The sequence below is a fragment of the Podarcis cretensis genome (genome assembly GCF_951804945.1).
Source record: "Podarcis cretensis genome assembly, chromosome: 16".
NCBI classification, from domain to species: Eukaryota; Metazoa; Chordata; class Lepidosauria; order Squamata; family Lacertidae; genus Podarcis; species Podarcis cretensis.
The window spans coordinates 6,408,248-6,429,700 of NC_137186.1; the positions used below are offsets into that span (position 1 = coordinate 6,408,248).

Genomic DNA, 21,453 nt, shown 5'->3' on the forward strand with positions numbered 1-21,453 from the left:
TAACTGGGAACTTTTTAGCCATCTGGGCCGGGACAAAGGGAAAGTCTGGGGAGAACCAACCACCTTCCTTCCTTCCTTCCTTCCTTCCTTCCTTCCTTCCTTCCTTCCTTCCTTCTGCTTGACCACCTCTCTTTAGAGATATTTTGTTTTCTCACAATCTGTAGCACCTCAATAGTGAATGTGCTCTTTACTCGGAATGGGATCTATTTATTTTTCTTCTCCCACTTAAACTGCTGACCACAGAGAAGGTTCCTTCCTTTCTTCTCCTCTATTAAAGCTTCACTGCAGCATCACAGGTGTGTCTTCTCTTCTGCCTTCCTGGAACTTGGTCCACCGTCGCCAAAACCCCCAAAGCCTCACCCCAAACCCGTGTCCTGTGATGTGTGAATGACCCGTGTCCTGACCCCCCCCAACAGTGATATCCCCAAAAACCAGCTCTCAGGAAGTCCATGCCAAGCCGGCAGCGCTTGAGGTGAAGGAGGAATTCCCAGCCACTGTTTGTGCCATTCCAGGCTCTGCAGTCCTGTGGAGTTCAACCCAAAGAGTACTTTTAACCTCAACTAGGAATCAAGAAGAAGGTCATTTCAGTTTGTATTTAAAAGCGAATCTATCTAACTCACAGCCACCCTCTGGAATTTGCACTTATTTGAATCTGTGATGCAGTTCCCCATTCAAACATTATTTATTTTAAAAAGAGCATCTGTTAAGGGATAAGTGTGCACAAGAATGAATTTATTAGTGCAGATTAGCAGATTAGTTGCGCTGCAGAAGGCATGCTGAGGAGACCACACATTACAAGGAACGCAAAAATAATTTTTGCTAGGTTTTAATAACAAAAACAAAAGCTCCTTTTACAATATATCAATAAGCATGACCCGTCCACCAGGGTACTGAGAGAGCTAGGTGCTGCTCTTTATATACTATACCCAACAGCTTAATTAACATAACTTAACAGCACCTGCTATACTGCTTCACAGCTGTAAAACTAGGTCACGTTATTTGCTCTGGCCCTTAAAGGAATACACATCTTGTGGAACAATAATGAACCTTCGAATTTAAAGAGACCATTCAACACAGATAGCATACAATAATGTATTGTACCAGGGGAATTTTGTATATTAGTCAAAATGTTTTTACTAGGAGAAAGTTTCACAAGGAGGTTTATAAAAATTGAAAACTGCTGCCGACCTGTAGGGAGCCGGATTTTCATTTTAAAAGAATGGGGAACAGAGAGAAGCAAAGCCGGCAGATTAAACTCAACCAGTTTTCCTGGGACAAAAGTACAGCATATTCCCCTCGTGTAATGCGCAGGATGGGAGTGGGTTTGGGGGCAGCAGCGAGATTGACAGTTGAGCTCCCTGTGTCTGTTCTGCACCTGAGCAGCAGCCTCAATGCGCAATATGGCCTCTCTTGCAACCTTCTTCTGGGATCTGCAGTCATCTTGGCAGTTCTTTAAGACATTGAGCACTTCTGGGGGCAAAGACATCACTTTGCCAGGACCCGGCTGCTTCAAAACCCACCTGAGGACCAGAACACGTCCCAGGCAGGAGCACCTCTGCCTGCATGGCTAAATTCCTGCTTTCTGGACCAAACTCAGGAATTGCATACCTTCAGTAGCTTAGGGCATCATCAAACCTAAATCTGCCCCTGTTCCTTTGAAGGGGTTAATACTTGCCACCACCCCCCCGCATCTACAGATACTTACAGAGGTGGACCAATGGCATTAAGGCAGCTTTGCAAGAATAAATACAAACATCACAGTCACTTTGAAAAACGGGAACACAAACTATAGTACAAAATACGGTCATGTGACACCCAAGACAACAGCAAATCATAAACAAAAGTAAGAAATGGAACAATATGTTGCAGAAGTGGTCCCGTCCTCGTTTCCAACAAGTCCATTTCAGAGGCTCCCAACTCCAACTTTTGTCTAGAATACTGTGCCACTGAACACACCCAGGCCCCTAAACCAGCCACTTTCCCTATATCTATCCATCATTTACCTATCTACCTACCTATCTATCTACAGTCGTACCTTGAAAGTCGAACGGAATCTGTTCCAGAAGTCCATTCGACTTCCAAAATGTTTGAAAACCAAACTGGGGCTTCTGACTGGCTGCACGAAGCCACGGAAGCCGTGTTGGGCATTCAGGTTCCAAAGAACGTCCTCAAACCGGAACAATCACTTCCAGGGTTGCAGCGTTTGGCAGCCAAAACATCCAAGTTCCAGGGTGTTCGACAACCAAGGTACGACTGTGTCTGTCTATTCTGTGAACTTTGGTTCCCCCTAACCCAGCTGTGCCTCCATCTTTGGCGTGGTTACAACAGAAACTACTCATTATGATGTCTGTGTATTAAAAATGGAGAAAAAACAGTAGCATGGAAAAGCAAACCCATGGTCCACAGTTCTCCTGTCAGGAGTGCGTGCAGGAGCCAGGCCCAGTGACCAGTAGGGCTTCGCAGGACTGGGGCCTTCTTAAGTTTGTTCTGGAGAGGCAAGGCGTGGCCGAACAGGTGAGGTTCTTTGCCACAGCAACACAGCAACACAGCAACACGTTTCCTGCCTTGCTGCGTTTGGCTTCTTGCTTCCTGATCCTCGGCCTCGGCTTCTTGACTCCTTGCTTCTCAACCCTCGAACCCCTGACTTTGTGACTACTTGCTTCTTGCTTCTTGACCCTTGGACCCTTGACTTTCTGATTCCCTGCTTCCTGACCCTCGGACCCCTGGCTTCTGGACTCTCATTCCTGCTCCCACCCCGCCATCTTGCCCCCGGTCCCGACATCCTCAGCTGGGACTTCGATCGCCCGTAGACCAGACCGTAACACCTCCTGACAAGGCCTAAGTTGATAGCTGTTCGAAAGAAGAGTTTCTTTTTCTTTTCTTTTGCAAAAACAGAGAATCAGAAGGTAAAGCAGCTATTAGCAGGGCTCTTCTCAAAAGTTTCCTCCTCTTGCAATCAAAGAGGCTTCCATTTTTCTTCCTGATTCTCAGAGCTCTTCAGAAGTTCTTTAGAAATTTGGTGGCTTTGAGGGTTTGGGGCTGATCTTATCGCTGCCAGGTGACTGAGGGCTTTTTCTGAGTAAAAGTTTCCCTGGAACTTCAGAGGCCCCCAAGCTGTCAGCACTTCCGGACCTCAGAAACGCCTTGCGATGCCTTGATCTGCAAAACTACCACAAGAATGTGTGGGACTATTTATGAGGCTCTGTCACCATGGGCAAATCCGCTTGGTTTTTTGTTGTCGTCTCCCCCACTAAACGCCTCTGTGAATTGAACTTCTGTTGCAGAAACTGTTCCCCCCAGACTGACCCTCTCTGGCAGAGGAAGTAGGAACAATTCTCTTTCATTCTTAGCGAAGTACATTTCTAATTATAAATCATATGCTGTGATAGAAGGGCTGATAATGTATTGGCAATAAAATAAAAAAGGGAAACAGAAAAGAGAAGTTACTTTAAAAAAAGAAAACAAAAGCATTGACCTGTTCTCAAAAGGGAATATGAATTAGATAGATATAATTTATATCCGTATCTTCCCTTGAAATCTCCAGTACTAACATAATGAGTGTGCATAATGTCAAAATGGAACTCTAAGTGGTTTATAAGCTCCATATGGTGCCTGCATGTCTGCCTTTCTGACAATTCACTAATGGTTCCTTTTTTTTCCCTTTTTTGCGGTGGGGACCAGAAATTGCCTTTGCACAGACATCCTCTTGGCCCAGCACACCTAGTGCGCTGTTTTAAAAATAAATAAGCAAGTAACTCTGAATTTCTGCAAATACGTATTTGATTCAAGACTGCAAACTGACCAAATTTAAAACAGAGTAAGATGCTTTGATCGGGGCTGGATTCTACAGGCGGTGGAAAAAGTAAGCAAGGAAGCTGTTTAACCAATTGCATTCATGTACTTGGCAGGAAGTGGAATGTATACAGCAGCGATTCCTGAGATTCCCAGCAGCCCAGGCTTCTGTGGTAATGGAAAGATGCCTTGAAAATTTGGAATTCCCCGTTTCATCAGACCTGCAGGGAAAAGGGAAACAGAAAGAAATGTACAATCTATGGGTTGTTTTTTTTTTTTTTAATTACAAGGGGCACCAGTTTCAAGAAACTGCCACTGCCATTTCCAGTCTGAACTGGACTGACTTGGTGGAAATAACCCAAGCTTGTTTCCTAAGCCAGTCTGAACTTAAAAAGCACCCATCTCCCACCCAGCCAATATCCTTTCCCTCTAAAGCTCCTCTGCCCAGGGGCAGAGGAAGGGGTGTGCGGTGGGGGTGGTCTGCCCCGGGTGTTTCACTGAGGGGGGTGACTTTTGGCACGCTGCCCACCCGTGACTCCCAAGCCTACCCCGAGCTGTTGGGGGAAGGGGGGAGCTGTGCCCCATTGCCAGCTGCATTCCTCCTTTCCCCCTTTGTTTTGACAGCTGGGGGAGGCTTGGGGGTCGTGGGCACGCGGTGCGCCAAATGTCCGCCATTGGTGGCTTGCTGCTCACCTGCCGCCGCCTCTGCCTTCGCTTTTATGAGGTCATCACTTGGTTCAACCCTTCCCAACCCCAGTGTAAGTCAAGACCCAGATAAAACACCTTAAGAGAGACCATCATCTCGGAAGCAGACAGCTCGCTTTGCACCCCTCAGGTTTGTAGCACGACTTTACTGAGATAGAACGTCTGGGAAGTTTCCTGTGTCCTTTGCATTGTATTTTGCACAACAGCTGGTTGTCACCATTTGCAGTTCTGCTGTGGTTGACCACACACACACACACACACACGGTAATGTGTAATTTGTTTTCTGGAGTGTTTGTTCTTGGCTTCGTGCAAGAGCAACAGAACGTTTTGTGCTGGTGACCTGTTCGGTCCCCTTTTTAAAGCACACTTTTTTTTCTCCTGGCTTTGGTCAGAGAGACTGTCCTTTTTTTATATGTCAAAGAGCAGTTCTTGCTCTTGAATTTGACAGTGACTCACCCTTTCATCCTTTCACAAATGTGGAGGAGCTAAAAGGAAGTGGGAGGTAGGGCAGGGAGTGATATCTGATCAGTTAAGTGAAAGCGAGCTTAAAAGTCAAAACTGAAGACGCTTGGAGTATTTTCATCTTTGCTCATCAAGGTTGGAAAAATGTGTGTTTTGCTGAGAGATGTATGGTTTCGGGGTTGTTGTGTATTGTAGCCCATAAAATCAGAAGCTGCAGAAGCCCCGTCAGACGTTCAGGTTCCAAAAAATGTTTGCAAACCGGAACACTCACATCCAGGTTTGCGGCATTCGGGAGCCAAAACGTCTGAGAACCAAGGCGTTCAGGATCCAATGTACGACTGTTTAGGATTGCTTTCAGACGGCTCGGGGGCCGGATAACTCCATACCCTCCAACATTTCTCCAGTGAAAACAGAGATGTCCTAAGGGAAAGCGGGGCATTCCGGGATCAAATCAGAAACCAGGGCTGCTTCTCTAAATCATGGATGTCCCTGGAAAATAGGGACATCTTAGAGGGTCTGTTAGCATGAATTCCCCCTGTTCCGAATTGCAGCCTCACCTTGCTCATGTGACCTGTTCAGAATGACGTGCAGGTGGTTGTAGCTCCGCATACACTGTTGATAATGACGTTGGGGTGTCTTGGAGACGAGCCCGTTCCTGAAAGAGGGAAACAAAATGATATCCTTTACAGACCCTGCGCTAAAACCATCCGAACTCCTGCGCTTGGATGATGCACGGTGAATGGCCGAGATTAGCCGAGCTGCATATGTGATTCTCTTATATCATTTATGGTGGCCTTTGGGAGCCACTGGGGACGCAGGTGGCACTGTGGGTTAAACCACAGAGCCTAGGACTTGCCGATCGGAAGGTCGGCAGTTTGAATCCCCATGACGGGGTGAGCTCCCGTTGCCGGTCCCTGCTCCTGCCAACCTAGCAGTTCGAAAGCACGTCAAAGTGCAAGTAGATAAATAGGTACCGCTCCGGCGGGAAGGTAAATGGCGTTTCCGTGCACTGCTCTGGTTCGCCAGAAGTGGCTTAGTCATGCTGGCCACATGACCCGGAAGCTGTACGCCGGCTCCCTCGGCCAATAAAGCGAGATGAGCGCCGCAACCCCAGAGTCAGTCACGACTGGACCTAATGGTCAGGGGTCCCTTTACCTTTACCTTGGGAGCCACTGAGAATGGAGGCATGGGGGCTACACAAGACTTTGGATGTTGCAAACGCTGCCCATCTTTCCCAAAATCTTGCAGGAGATTTTGAGGAGTGGACCTGGGACCTTCTTTCAGGCAACGTGCAGGCTCTCCCATTCAGGTATGTCCCCTCAGATGCTCTAAACCAAGAAAGGACAGGCAGAAAATTCTAGGTGAGATGAAGCGCAAAAAGAAAAGAGGCGTACAAAAGCAAGGATGAACAGATGATGGACAGGAAGAAAACTGGCTTGCTGATAGCAGCTTCCAGAAAGGGAGCAAGGGGTTTATATTCAGGAACCAAACAGGGGAAAGTGTTGAATCGGGGTTGGGCAACCTGTGCCCCTCTAGAAGTTGTTGAACAAGACCTCTCATCCTCCCTGACTGCTAGTCTCGGGTGACAGGAGCTTAAGTCCAGCAACACCTGGGGGACCAGAGGTTTAAGGAATAAAGGAGGGATGGGGAACTGGTGGCCTTCCAGATGTTGCTGGACAGCTCCCAGCAGCATCTGGAGATCCACAGATGTTCCCCATTCATGCTTCACTGCCTAGATTAGGGATGGGGTCCTAGTGTCTCTAGGCATTGCTGAGCTCCAACTCCCAGCAGCCTTAGCTGCTGGCATGGCCAATGGTCAGGTGTCAGGCTTCAGGGAACCCGACCCCCCTCCCTCATGGCAGGCTGCTGGGAGCCTAGGACCACAGAGCTTAGGACTTGCTGATCAGAAGGTCAGCGGTTCGAATCCCCATGACGGCGTGAGCTCCTGTTGCTCGGTCCCTGCTCCTGCCAACCTAGCAGTTCGAAAGCACATCAAAGTGCAAGTAGATAAATAGGTACCGCTCCGGCAGGAAGGTAAACGGCATTTCCGTGTGCTGCTCTGGTTCGCCAGAAGTGGCTTAGTCATGCTGGCCACATGACCCGGAAGCTGTACACCGGCTCCCTCGGCCAATAAAGCGAGATGAGCACCACAACCCCAGAGTTGGTCACGACTAGACCTAATGGTCAGGGGTCCCTTTACCTTTACCTTATCCCCCACCAGAAGTACTACCTCTCACCTAATACCCTCAGATTGCATATCTGTGTAAATAAAATCATGCATCCCAAAGACTGCACAGTCTCCATTCACCTTCATTTGCAAGGAAACCGAACCCCTGAAATCTCCCCCACCTGTTTGGAGACTGGGATGCATGCAACATCTTCAAGACTCACCCTACCAGTAATCTACCCACGTTTTCTCATCCTGGTGTTCATAGTACATGAATTAAAAAATCGGCTGTATCCAATGTTAGTTCTACTCAAAGTCGACCCACTGAAATTAAAAGGTGTGATGCAACCGAGTGAGTGCTGCTCTGTGTATGCCTAACAATGGATTTATATCTAGCAGCTGCTAAGGGGTCATTTCCAAGATATCTTTAGGTGCTATTAAGGCACTGGGCAAATATCATTTTCCCTGCACAAACATGGTTGCCTAGAGGAAGTTGAATTGTTTCCCATCTGTCTATCGATTTGTATCATAAATAAGCAAAGTGTGTTCCATAAGGTGGAATTTACCGACTTAGAAATAACCAACTGTTATCTCGTTACTTCCTCGTTACTTTATTTTCATAACAACGAATATATTTCCCCTGTTTCTTTTGCAGAAGCACCAAACAACCTCAATGCCCCCTAAATGGAAAGCCTTGCAGGATTTGCAACTTTCACTTTTGTATAAATAGATGTGCAGTTTAGCATTAGCTGAAAAAATAGCTTATAAATTATGTGTTGCCTAAGGCTTGGAGGAACCTGAAAAGTTCTAGGCTGCTTAGCGGGATTCTATATTATATACAACAAATACATACCCTGAAGAGCATTTATTAGGAGAAATGTGTCCTAAGATCGTGATTAATTTTCATGGGGACTTAAAAAACAAAACAAAATCACAAGTGGATGCAGAAATGTGTTGAAATAACCTTGGGATTGGCAAAATCAGAAATCGAAAGAAACAGAAGGCTGAGGGCTACCCCCAAATGTATTCCCCTTTTCTGACTTTCACAGGCTTGCGAAATGTCAGTCTGTCCCCCAATGGGGGGCAGAGAGTCGCAACCAATGCCCAAGCAACCACTCACATTTTTTGTATTTTAATAAAGTTGTGGCCAAAATTAAGCCAAAAACCTTAAACAAAAATTCTGTGTGATGTGTGAGTTATTTGGGGTGGCCTGGGGACCTCGACATGCAAAGGTTAACCTAAGCTGACAGGACACTCTCAGCATCTGTGAATGAGGGTGTACAGGTGCTTGGGTTAACATGTTTGTTCAAGAAGTGTTTGTTCAGTCTTCTATTCCAAGAGACTGGATTTCCTGTGGGTTTCCTCTGAGCTCTGAACAACGTTTGTGGAGGTGGGTAAATGCTGTGGTTATTTGTTTTATGCAATACAGTAAATTTGTGGAAACTTCCTTTGACTAGCATTGTTTTCGAGGCAGCCCTCACTTCCAAAACAGAAACAAACATGCAAATTACAAACAAAGGAAGAGGGAAAAGACAACAACTATAAGCAGAAACATTTATTCTAAGCAACTGTAGAACAAGAACAGACTGAAAGAGCCAGCTGGTTCCTGTCCTGTGATTCAACAAAATGGGAAAACAAAACCGTATTTTCGTTTGGCAACCTGCGTTCATGTGGACAGACTGCAGGTGCAGAGAGCCAGAGAATGAGCAGGGTTTCAGGACTGAGACAGCTTCATCCTCAGCTACCACCGGCAACACCTGGGACACGGGTGGTGTTGTGGGTTAAACCACAGAGCCTAGGACTTGCCAGTCAGAAGGTCAGCAGTTCAAATCCCCGCGACGGGGTGAGCTCCCGTTGCTCGGTCCCTGCTCCTGCCAGCCTAGCAGTTCGAAAGCACGTCCAAGTGCAAGTAGATAAATAGGTACCGCTCCGGCGGGAAGGTAAATGGTGTTTCCGTGTGCTGCTCTGGTTCGCCAGAAGTGGCGTAGTCCTGCTGGCCATATGACCCGGAAGCTGTACGCCGGCTCCCTCGGCCAAGAAAGTGAGATGAGCGCTGCAACCCCAGAGTCAGTCAGGGGTCCCTTTACCTTTACCACTTGCAACCTCAGAACAGGGTTATTAAAACAAGCATCTCTCCTGATGACCAGTGTACAAAGAAGGTTGAAATGGGGTGGGGAGGCAGGGGTGTAAGGCAAAGGGATCTGTTTCAGATCTCTGGACCTCTTGAAAGAGGAGCAGCCGCCAGAACACTCACACAGCAGAAATGACATTTGCCACCTCTTCCTGCTTTGCATTTACTGCTGCTATCTTTGCAAGCCACTCTAGAGTGGCTGGGGAAACTCAGCCAGATGGGCGAGGTATAAATAATAAGAGAGCTGATGAACTGCTTGTGGGGGAGGACTCAGCTGGGGCAGGTGGAAGTGCAGAGTGCAGAATGGCTTGCTGAACACGAGCATATTTGCTAAGGATAGTTAAACGTACATAATTTTGCCACTTCAGTTGTGACTTCGCTAGCCTGGTGAAATGAGGGAGAACTGTAAAAGTTACCAGGGACTAGGACTTTCCCAGGTGTCAAAAAAGATTATTTATGTATGCCACCACTGCGGCCCGTGTTTCATTAGCCCTCAGATGGAAAATGAGCGAGGTCCCAACTAAAGAAGAGTGGCAACATAAACTGATGGAACATGCGCAGCTTGCGGAACTAATGCATAGTATAACAGAACAAGAAGAACACACGTTTAAAGAAGATTGGAAAATGTTTATTGAATATATGGGGAGGGGGGGACTTGAGAATGTTGGCAGCATTAAGATAAATCCAACAGTGTAAACAAGATTTGATGGATGTAATAATGAAATACTGAGTGGTTTAGCTTATGTGAAATATGAAGGGATTTACGATATGCAAAATGAACCATGGAAAAAGAAGAGGGGAAGTCACTGACATTTTAAGGTTGTTTGAATGAAAATTCTAAAGTGTGAAACAGAAAATTTAAATTAAAAATAGATAGGTATATATCTATATATCTCAATATCGATATATAGATATAGATATATAGCTATGTATATGTATAGTTACCAGGGACTCAGCTACATTGATAAAAAAAGGTTTTTAAATCCATTATAACACTGACACCAGATGGCGCTGTAGAGTTCCATCTTTAGGCAACGTGATTCCCCCCTATGAGGTTTGCAACACATTTTCCTGAAATGTTTTTTTTTTGATGTGTCTAGATCCAGCCCAGATCTGCCTCAAACATTAATTAAAATGGGTGCTTTATATAAGGCGTGAATGCCCTATAATATGAACAGTACAGTAATACATGCTCAAGCGTTTTAATGCAGAGCAGACACATAGATGTTGAGTGTAAATATTTCCCTTCCAATAGTGAAGATGGTAAGGGCTTAAAGGGGGTCTTACGAACTAGGCCATATCAACACCACCACTGGGATTGCCACGATCATCTCCATCACCACCGCAATTTCCATCACCCCCACCATTCTGTTCTGCAAGAAGTTCTCACCTGGTCATCATCGCCTTCTGGGGGGCTTCTCTTTGCAACCTCTGAGTACTGAAGCTCAGGAAGTGGCTCCTCCCTTGGCATCATGGAGGTAGCTGCAGAGGGGAACATAAGACATTTACTCTATTGGGTCACCCACACCTGCCTAGCAGGTTCAGGTAAGTAGCCGTGTTGGTTTGACATAGTCGAAATAAATTATTATTATTTTTTAATCCAGTAGCACCTTGGGTATAAGCTTTTGTGTGCATGCACACTTCTTCAGATACACTGAAACAGAAGTCACCAGACCCTGATATATAGTGGGAGGGTGGGGTGGGGTTTTTCTCAGGAGGGTAGCAGGAGATGGGCGATTGACCCAATGGGTATGGTAAACCTGTTGACGACTGTTAACAACTGCAATTAGTCCTATAAGAAAAAGCAAGGGATAGTATGCAGATGTCCAAAAATAGCTTTAGAATATGTGATGTAACGTCTCATTACATATGCCAAATATGCTAAACATGTCTCATTACATATGCTAATTACACACACTGCGTTTCCGTGCACTGCTCTGGTTCGCCCGAAGTGGCTTAGTCATGCTGGCCACATGACCCGGAAGCTGTACGCCGGCTCCCTCGGCCAAGAAAGCGAAATGAGCGCCACAACCCCAGAGTTGGCCATGACTGGACCTAATGGTCAGGGGTCCCTTTACCTTTACTTAAGGGTACAGAACTATGTATAGGAACCCTAAACCCCCACTAAAAGGGACTCAAGTTTCACAGAGATAAGCTGTGGGGGACAGGATGGTCATCCCAACAGATTCTTTGGTCGGTTCCCTCAAGACTTTCCTTCTGCTCTTACGAAAAGCTTCCTACCTCTGTTGGGTAGCATCTTCCTTCTTTTCTTCCAGGTCTTTAGCCCAAATCCAGCCAAGAGGAGCAAAATTATGAAGAAAATGATGAGAAAAGTCCAGCTCCAGCTCCAATGCAGTCTGGGTTGATTGCCACCTGTAAAGATTGGATAAATAATAGTTTTTTCATGCAAGATATTGGAAGACCACTAAAATGTTGGGCAATACGAGCTCTGAAGGGAGAACCCACAGTTCAATGGTGGGTTGCGTGGACCATAGCTGTCAACATTTTCCTTTTTTTAAGGGAAATTCCCTTATTCTGAATAGGATTCCTCGCAAGAAAAGGGAAAAGTTGACAGCTATGGCATGGACAAGGGTCTCGGCTAGAGCTGTGCGCCAACAGCTTCTTGAAAGCCTCCACTTATCTGATGGGATCAGAGCTACTTCAGCAATATAGAAACTTATTTATGTATACAGCTACAGCCACAGGAATATATTTGCCCCAAAACGAAAAGAAGATGTAGTTCCAATGAGAAAAGAATGGTTACAGAAAATAATGGGATATGCAGAAATGGCAAAACTTACTAGAAGAATTAGAAATCAAGACAACCTTTTTTTTTATTAAGGAACGGAAGTGGTTTATTGAATATTTACAAACAAATTGCAAACAGATCATTAAGACGTTAGCAGGACTACTGTGAAAACTTGCGGTTTTTAAAACAGATATAGAAGAATAAAAAGAATATTGCGGGGTAAAAAAGTTTCACCCAGTGGTTATCTGCAGTGATCCATCTCCTATTCCTGATCACTTCACCTGGTTCCTATTTCTTTCCTTTTTGTTTTCTCATTATTATATGTACTTAGAGGTAAATTATTATTATTATTACTATTATTATGTGGTTTATAAGCTATGCTGAGAGTGATCGAATGGCTGTGAATTCCTTTCATTTTTAGAGAACTCCATTCATTGCCAAAGCTGCTGTTTTCCATGGAAAGAAAACCCACATTTCATAATCCCCAGATGTTTTCTCATGCCAGATGTTGGCTTGACGGCTGCCAATTAATGACCTTCTTGCTGCTCTGAGAAAGCAAGCTCAAATAATGGTTAGTCCCAACAACGTGTGTTTTAGACTTGGAGACAAAAACACAGCTGGGTCTGTGTCAGGGAACTGCCATCAGGGCCGGAGGGAGAGAGCAAAATCCAGAGGGATTCCAGAGAGCATCCTGGGATTGGGAGAGGCAGCCCATCTTCTGGGGAAGAGAATCAGCGTAGCACCAGTGGAGAAGGGGGGCAGATGGGGGAAGCGGCGAGGCGGTCCCATGACTCCTTGCTGGGGACCAGCGGGGAGAGTAAGGGTCCTCCGCTGCCCACGCCCTCCTTGCGCAGAAGGCTTCCGCGCAGAGAGAGTAGGAGGAGACTAGGCGTCAAAGAGCTTCTTTGCTGGAAGCAGTTTAAGAAACGCCCACTGACGGATTCTGCCAGCGATTGAGACAGCCACGGGTGAGTGGCTGTCCAGACAGAAAAGGTTCACTCAGGCAATACAGCCGGGTGTTTGCACCGGCTTACGCACGAGCAACCCCTAGAACCATCACAGTCTGTGAAGTGGAAAAGAGGTGGAATATTTTGGACTTTGTGAGAAAATCTGTCCCATAGCAGGCTACACTGTTTTGGGTTTAATATATACGTATCTAGGGAGACTTTCAGATAACCACTGTTATCAATGTGCTTTAAAATATAATGCCGTTATCTGGATGATAAGAGCCACATAAATGACGGCGCAGACAAAGAGGCCTGTGTTTACGGTGTCTGTTATAGCTTTTGAAGCTTGTGAAAGCTGCAATTTTCAGACGATAAAAGGCAGCTGGAGAGGGAAGTCTTTCCCCACAAGTTTCTCTGTTAAAAAATGTCCAAGGCTTAAACGGAGAGATACTGGACCATCTGTCCATATTTTTGGGTGGGGAAATGTTGTAAGGTAGAAAGAAAGAAAGAAAGAAAGAAAGAAAGAAAAGACTGGATAGTGCTGGAGTTCTTTATTAAAGTTGCCAGATAATTTTAAATCACCAGAGCATGCACTTTTTAACATGCGATTTTAGTAAGAATGATTATTTTCAAATTACAGTCGTACCTTGGAAGTCGAACAGAATCTGTTCTGGAAGTCCGTTCAACTTCCAAAACTTTTGGAAACCAAAGTGCAGCTTCTGATTGGCTGCAGGAGCTTCCTGCAGCCAATTGGAAGCCGTGGAAGTACCATCAGATGTTCAGGTTCCAAAAATCGTTTGAAAACAGGAACACTCACTTCCGGATTTTGATCGTTCGGGAGTCAATTGGTTCAGGAGCCAAGGCGTTTGAGATTCAAAGTGCTACTGTACTGATTTCATTTCTATCTCAAAAAATTATGTAACTTGCTTTTGAGGGCTGATTTTAAAAGTATGTTTTAATGAATATTCTAGATTCCTTTGTAAACCACTAGTATAAAGAGAGAGAGAGAGAAGAAACGGATAAGACAACGCCCTGAATTTCACCCGTTTGCTTTTGGCAGGAATCGTGCAATCGTCCCCAGCCATCCTCGGCTAGTTACCAGGACTGATTCCTAAGTTTGCACTGGCTCATGAATCTGTCTAGATTTCCATTTGAAAAAATTAAAATCTTTCCATTTCATTGACCCCATGATAAGGCTCATTTTGAAATTAACATGGAAGCGAAGTGTTGGGTGTTCAGCACCCCAGTCAACTACCCAGCTAATGCATAATGAGGAAGGGGAGGAGGACAAATAACTGTTCAGCTTTCACTGTGTTTTATGCGCTTTTAAAGATTAAATTAATGAATTTTTAATTACCGTATTTTTTGCTCTATAAGACTCACTTTTTCCCTCCTAAAAAGTAAGGGGAAATGTGTGTGCGTCTTATGGAGTGAATGCAGGCTGCGCAGCTATCACAGAAGCCAGAACAGCAAGAGGGATCGCTGCTTTCACTGCGCAGCGATCCCTCTTGCTGTTCTGGCTTCTGAGATTCAGAATATTTTTTTTCTTGTTTTCCTCCTCCAAAAACTAGGTGCGTCTTGTGGTCTGGTGCGTCTTATAGAGCAAAAAATACGGCAAGTGGTTTCTGCAGTTTTCTAAATAAAATAGAGAGTCGCTCACCTTCAGTTTGGCAGATGTGCAGCAAGTTGGAGGAGATGCTTTTCTGATCTGCTGGATTGGTGACCAGGCAGGTGATGTTAGGCTCTGAGGAGTTGAGCTTCCAGAACAAGTGGAGATTGTTGCCATTGCCAGAGAGGTTATATGACTTTGAACCATCTTCTAAGTCCCTGAAGGCATCTCCTCCTTTCCAGGAGATGTTGAATTCCCCCTTTCCAGGCACCTGACACTGCAGGGTCACATTGCAGCCATCTGGGCTCTTGGAGACAACTTGGGAGAGGATTTTTGGTTCTGGGACTGGTTCTGTGGAAAAACATATGAAAAGCTCATACGTTTCCGAGCAAAATTCAAAGTGTTGATGCTGAGCTTTAAAGCCCTAAATAGCCTCGGCCCAGTATACCTGAAGGAGCATCTCCACCCCCATCGTTCAGCCTGGACACTGAGGTCCAGCTCCAAGGGCCTTCTGGCGGTTCCCTCCCTGCGAGAAATGAGGCGACAGGGAACAGGCAGAGGGCCTTCTCAGTGGTGGCGTCTGCACTATGGAACGCCCTCCCATCAGATGTCAAGGAAATAAACATCTATCTGACTTTTAGAAGACATCTGAAGTCAAGGGAAGATTTAATGTTTGATCTTGCATCGTGGTTTTAATATTCTGTTGGGAGCCGCTCAGAGTGGTTGGGGAAACCCAGTCAGATGGGCGGGGAATGAATGAATGTGTGAATGAATGAATGAATGAATGAATAATAATAATAATAGAAATGTGTGCCCTCCATGGGTGTCAGCAACTGCCCAGCAACATCACTGCTGAAGGAGAAAAAGGCAGGCTCTTTTTCCAGGTTCTATTCCACAATAAATAGACACATATGAATAAAGAATTACTTACCATACACAGAGAGGTGGAAGGTGTAATCTTTATACTGTGCTGAAGCAAACTTTGCTATTATGGAATATTTGCCACTGTCATCCATTTCCAAGTCTTTGATCCTCAGGGTGGTCTCATCTGCCATCTCCAATCTTGGTCCAAACCTGTCCCCTGGATTGGGCCTCTGCAGTCTTCCTTCCTTCAATTCAGCCAGCTGAATTCCCGAACCATTTCCTCCCTGGAAATACCACTCGACAGTCTTCAGTGTTTCCGCGGGGGGGATATTTACAGGGAGCAACACACAGCCTCCCAGGACCCCATTCAACTTCTCCTTGTGGGGATTCCGTACTCTGATATTTGCAGTACCTTAAAAAGTTCATGGAAAAGAAGGAAGGAAAAAGGAGAAACAAAGTCAAAGAAAGGGACAATGGATGGAAAAGTGTCTCAGAATCACTGATTTAAAGCTTTACCAAATGTGTGGATTTATTCGTTATTTTTACCTAACCAAATGCATAAACCACTTGATTTTAAATGGGAAAAAACCCTTTTAAAAATAACAAAGTTAAAAACAGGTATTTTAAAAAGTCATGATATAAATAAAGCAAATGCAACTGGGGCTTCCGGTTCCACTCTGCCTTAATGGAGGAAGACCCCACAGCAGCGGGAGATTGTTGGCTAAGGAAAAACAAGGGTGATTGAGGGTAATTATCCTTGCAAGTTCCCCCAGGGACAGGGAGGAATGGGCTTCCCTCACAGTTCGTCTTGGTACCTGGCTCTCATTCCGGAATGGATTGTGGGAGGCAGGGAGAAGCTGTGTACAAAAGCACATAATAGAAAAGATGAGATCAAAAACTGTGGAACAAAACCAACTGCAAGGTCTTTAAGGTTTGAACTTGAGAGAAGACTTCATTTGGTGCAAAAGACGTGTGTGGGGAAGGGAGCTATGATTTCTTTATATAAAATTTTCTGTTCTACATTTATGATTCGGCAACCCTCCTCTGAATGTTAGTTCAAATTATATTTGTACCAGTGAGGATGGAAGAAATTGGATTATAGATATGGAATATAACATTAAACGGAACTACGTGGGTAAAAAAAAGGAAAAAAAGGAGGGAAACTCTATTTTGCAAAAGAATTACAATGAAAAACTAGAGCTGACTCTTCCCCATCCTTTATTGTTTATGGAATGAACTGAATAATGCTAAGAGGACTTGGAATTAAATTTAATTGGCAGTATAATTGCTCATTTATCTTCAGTTCGACGGAAGGATGAAAGGAGTCTGTGAACTTGCCAAGGAACTGATAAGGTTCATTATTGAGTCATCTGCAGTTCAACAGACCTCTTTTCTTTTCTTTTTTTTATAATAATTTTTTATTAAAGTTTCAACAAATTTTATAGTAACACAAAAAGCAAAACATCACAACAACAATACAAACAAACAATACAAAACAAAAATCAAACAAAATTCAATTCTTGGTTTCATATAGCTTTCTTTCCGGACTTCCTCACATCTCCCTTTTCTGTTTTCAAATTTCCAATTTAGTTTCAGCAGATTTCCCCCCCATTTTAACCAAATTAATATGTCTTAATTTCTTTTAAAGTTAACCATTCCTGCTGCTATCCACTCATCTTTTTATCTTCCCTCCTTAGGTTAACTAAACTGTGATTCTCTTATTTGTTACTAATGAAACATCTTTGCACATTCCTTCAGCTTTGTCACTAATGCCACATTGTCTCAATATCCTGCATCATATTAACATTCATATAGTTTACAATGTTTTTGCAGATAATCTTTGAATTTCTCCCATTCTTCTTCTATTTGTTCTTCTCCCGTATCTCGGATTCTGCCAGTCATTTCTGCTAGGTCCATATAGTCCATCAATTGCATCTGCCATTCTTCCGGAGTGGGCATATCTTGTGTCTTCCAATACTTTGCGATGAGTATTCTTGCTGCTGTTGTTGCGTACATAAAAAAAGTTCTATCCTTCATCTGCAGTTCAACAGACCTCTTTTCTACCCAGCCTGAGAAAGTTGCAAAATAACGAAGCATGGGATGGAGAAATTTCTGGAACAACAATGGGATATCAGCTTCGCCCAAGGCATGGTGGATAACAGCAACAACCGGGGGAAAGACAGACATAACATTTTACGAGGACAGGAAGAAACACCGCGGACAGAATAATTGCCACACACAGAAAGAACAAGGATACAGTTTGCATTCCTCACTTGTAATTTTATAAATCATTTAATGTGTCAACACGATTAGAAGTTATTAAACTGCAGTTGTTCTATAAGGGATTATTATGATGACTTGAATGTAATGGAAATTAATAAGATTTTGGAACGCAGAAATAAAGCAAATAATCAAGCCATCAATTCTAGCAGGTGGGGCGACCCACCTTATCTAAATTATATAATTTGGTATTTGAACAATTGGTTTTAATAATTGTATTATAAATTTGTATTGCATTTTATTGAGGCTATTGCTGGATTGTAATTGAAAACTAATAAAAATTATTAGCAAAAAACCCAACAAAGACAAGCTAACAACAGTTTGAAGAAGATTGCGGGAGTGTAGTATTTCATGAAACTGAGAATATAACCAATCAAGATATAGAAATGGATTGTCATTTAGCTTTGTTAAGCAGTTTCTCAAACAGCAATAAGAAGGTGAGAAGTAAAATGTTGATCGGTCATCTTTTAAGGGAAGGCAAAGTGAAGAACTATCTGTTTTTGGAGGACTTAGAAGGAGCTACACCAGAATATTGGTATATTAAAAGGTTGAGGAGACAGCTTCAGTTGAAAGGTTGATCAATAAACTGAAACTGGTTGGGAGGGCTAAACAGAGGGTACGTTTTGGATCAGAATAGTTTGATTCTGCAATTTATATGAAAATGAGAGTGAGTGATGTAATGTCACCATCTCAGTCTGCGACTTTAATTGATTAAACCCATTACAGTTTAATTAATTACTTGATTGCAATATATTGCCCACCCTTCGCTCTAAGGTCCCAGGGTGACTGACAAGGATTAAAACACATTAACATTAAAACATATTTTTGCACAATATCTTTTGTGATTTCTGCTTGCCTATTAATTTCAGGAACTGACCTTTACTCAGGCTTTTAAGTTATGCTCTTTGTACGTTTCTGTGGATAAAAAAAGATAAAAAAATAAAAAGGTTTCTGAATTCTAGGAGCCCCATGCCAAATTCTGTATGTCTGGGTAAGGTTGCCTGGATGGAGAGGTTTTAAGCATTAAGTACACCTGTCTGATGCAAAATAGAAGGGAGTTCCAAAGTCTAGGTTCTGCCACATTAAAATTTTGATTTCTTGCAGGTGTGAAATGAATATTATGTGGCACTGGTAAGCAGTACCAATTCAAGAGCCTGTATGGGGCAAGGTGATCCTTCACATAAACTGCCTTAAATTTAAATGCCTTAAATTTAGCCCCATAACAGAGCACAAGCCAGTGCAGATCTCTGAGGAGAGGAGTTAAATGTGGACAGGGTCTCACTCATACCAGAATTATACACTAACTGCAGCTTTTAATTCAAGCCCAAAAGGAGACCCACTCAGAGCGCACTGGATATCATTATTCAATTCTGAAAGGTGCTTTGTCAGACTGCAGAAGCATCATGGCAAACTGCCTTTTTGAACACAAATCAACCAGATATTCCAGGACTGAGTCTTCGAAGGATCGCTTGCGGGACCAGCTTTCCCCAGCTAAAACTGAAATGAAATTTCCTGCACATAAGAATCCCTCCACCTCCATTTTGAGAGGAAGAAAACCGAGGCATCTCGCTCTGTTTCAACCCTAAAATGCTCTTGCTTGAGAAGGAAGCAGTACTGTTTCAAACGATTATATAGTCGGCGGCCTCTGCATCCATCCATTACAGAACAGCGAGTATCCTGGCTGCATCGCCTCTGTTGCTTGCGCTCTGTAGCTTATTTTAGATGTTACCAAATAACAGCTTCAGCTGGCAGGGAGCCCTTCTACACAAACGTCTTTTCCTGGAAAAACAAGCACATATCACCTTATGAAGCCTTGGAGGACTTACCAGAGGGAGAAGAAAGCAAAGAGAGAGTCAGAAGAAAGAGCTCCAGGCTTCGTTTGCAGCCATTCGCAGTCCCCTTTTGCCGGCTGCGTGCAGGACTCCTCTTCAAGACACACAGACATTGGTCGTTCATCATAAATCCATTCAGAGGATGGGTCTGAAAGCTGTGTGAAGTGATGAGAGGTTGAGCATTTTTAGGAGGAGAAAAATTGAGCTCATTTTCTTCTGTGCGCCAAAAAGAGGAAGGTGGGGGCGTTTATGGAGAGGAGAGGTGTGGTTACGAGCTGGCAGCCAGCCCCTTTTGTTCGACCTCCAGCTGGTTTTTAGCTCCTTCTTAGCAGAGTCTGCCAATGCACAGAATAGTAGAATTGTAAACACTGGGAGAGACCCCAACAGTCCAGCTCTAGTGCCCAAATGAGAGATATCTCCCTTCAAGTCTCTTGGAGTTCCAGGCCTCCTGTTCCTCCACCAGAGATGGAGAAAAATGCATTTCCCTCAGACCCCATGAGCCTCTCTGCATGTCACACCCGTTCCCAGACTTGCTTTGTGTGTAGAGAAACTCCCTCATTTGCAAAGGCCAAATTCACATTCATTCTCTCTCTCTCTCTTTTTTTTATAAATGTTTATTAAAGATTTTTTTGAATACAAATGCAAAAATAATCAACAATATAGCATATATCATGACATATTTTCAAAACCTCTTTGGACTCCCTCACATCTCCCGCTCCCACTTACATCTTCTTAAATTTTAACCAGCAAATTATCATCTTATTTATATTCCTAGGTCCCATTCTTTTAAACATAGTCTAATCGTTCTCCAAATGGTTTATATTTTCCTCGATCTACTTATCATCCTAATTCCATCTAATTTAGTGGTGGTCAATTATTTATGATCTAGCATCCTTCTTAACATTCAACCAAATTACAGTGCTTTTTAAAATAAATCTTAAATTTCTTCCAGTCTTCTTCAACCTTCTCTTCTCCCAGGTCTCGGATTCTGCCAGTCATCTCGGCTAATTCCATATAATCTATCAGCTGCATCTGCCACTCTTCCAGTGTGGGTAGATCTTGGGTTTTCCAGTGTTTAGCGATAAGTATCCTTGCTGCTGTTGTTGCATACATAAAAAATGTTTGGTCCTTCCTTAACACCCTCTGGCCGACAATACCCAGGAGAAAGGCCTCTGGTTTCTTGGGGAAAGTATACTTAAATACCTTTTTCAGTTCATTATAAATCATTTCCCAGAAAACCTTCACTCTAGGGCAAGTCCACCAGAGGTGAAAGAATGTTCCTTCGGCTTCTTTACACTTCCAATATTTATTATCAGACACATGGTATATCTTTGCAAGCTTGACTGGGGTCATGTACCATCTATATGTCATTTTCATTACATTTTCCTTCAAAGCATTACATGCAGTGAAGTTCAACCCAGTGGTCCACAACCTTTCCCAGTCCTCAAACATAATGTTGTACCCAATATCCTGTGCCCACTTTATCATAGCCGATTTAACCATTTCATCTTGTGTGTTCCATTTTAACAGCAAGTTATACATTCTTGAAAGTACCTTAGTCTTAGGTTCTAACAGTTCTGTTTCCAATTTCGATTTCTCCACCTGGAACCCTAGCTTTTTGTCATTTTTAAAAACTTCTTTAATCTGAGCGTAGTGTAACCAGTCTCGCACTTTATCCTTCATTTTCTCCAAACTCTGCAATTTCCAATTGTCTCCATCTTTTTCTAGTATTTCCCAATATTTTGGCCATTTGACCTCCATATTGGGTTTTTTTCGGGCCTTAACTTCCAGCGGTGAAAGCCACCTTGGAGTTTTATTTTCCAATAAGTCTTTATATTTTGTCCAGACATTAAACACTGCTTTTCTGACAATATGATTCTTAAAGGCCTTATTGATCTTAACCTTGTCATACCAT

At 43.7% G+C, this 21,453-nt stretch overlaps 1 protein-coding gene across 3 annotated transcripts; it reads right to left on the reverse strand.

Moving 5' to 3' along the window:
- Positions 1-810: 810 nt before the first annotated feature.
- On the reverse strand, positions 811-20,099 carry LOC307205653 (SLAM family member 9-like). Of its 3 annotated transcripts, XM_079958327.1 has the most exons (8): positions 19,533-19,668; positions 18,584-18,621; positions 15,494-15,838; positions 14,614-14,913; positions 11,499-11,630; positions 10,648-10,739; positions 5,517-5,614; positions 811-4,013 (listed from the first exon to the last, which is right to left on the reverse strand). In XM_079958327.1, exons 3-7 carry the CDS (start codon positions 15,615-15,617, stop codon positions 5,522-5,524), a joined length of 741 nt encoding a protein of 246 aa, XP_079814453.1. In that variant the 5' UTR covers positions 15,618-15,838; positions 18,584-18,621; positions 19,533-19,668; the 3' UTR covers positions 811-4,013; positions 5,517-5,521. The 3 variants fall into 3 exon arrangements, with proteins under 3 accessions (XP_079814453.1, XP_079814451.1, XP_079814452.1); XM_079958325.1 differs by lacking the exon at positions 18,584-18,621 and having other exon boundaries at positions 19,533-20,097; XM_079958326.1 differs by lacking the exons at positions 811-4,013; positions 18,584-18,621 and adding an exon at positions 4,507-5,379 and having other exon boundaries at positions 19,533-20,099.
- Between the last annotated feature and the right edge of the window lie 1,354 nt (positions 20,100-21,453).

Bases quoted from the DNA above. Each gene is read 5' to 3' on its own strand.
- LOC307205653 (XM_079958325.1), bottom strand. From the start codon at position 19,665: ATGATGAACGACCAATGTCTGTGTGTCTTGAAGAGGAGTCCTGCACGC. The intron at 14,914-15,493 runs GTAAGTAATTCT...GTTTTTCCACAG, and splicing joins CTTCCACCTCTCTGTGTATG to AACCAGTCCCAGAACCAAAA. The intron at 11,631-14,613 runs GTGAGCGACTCT...CAATCTTTACAG, and splicing joins GCACATCTGCCAAACTGAAG to GTGGCAATCAACCCAGACTG.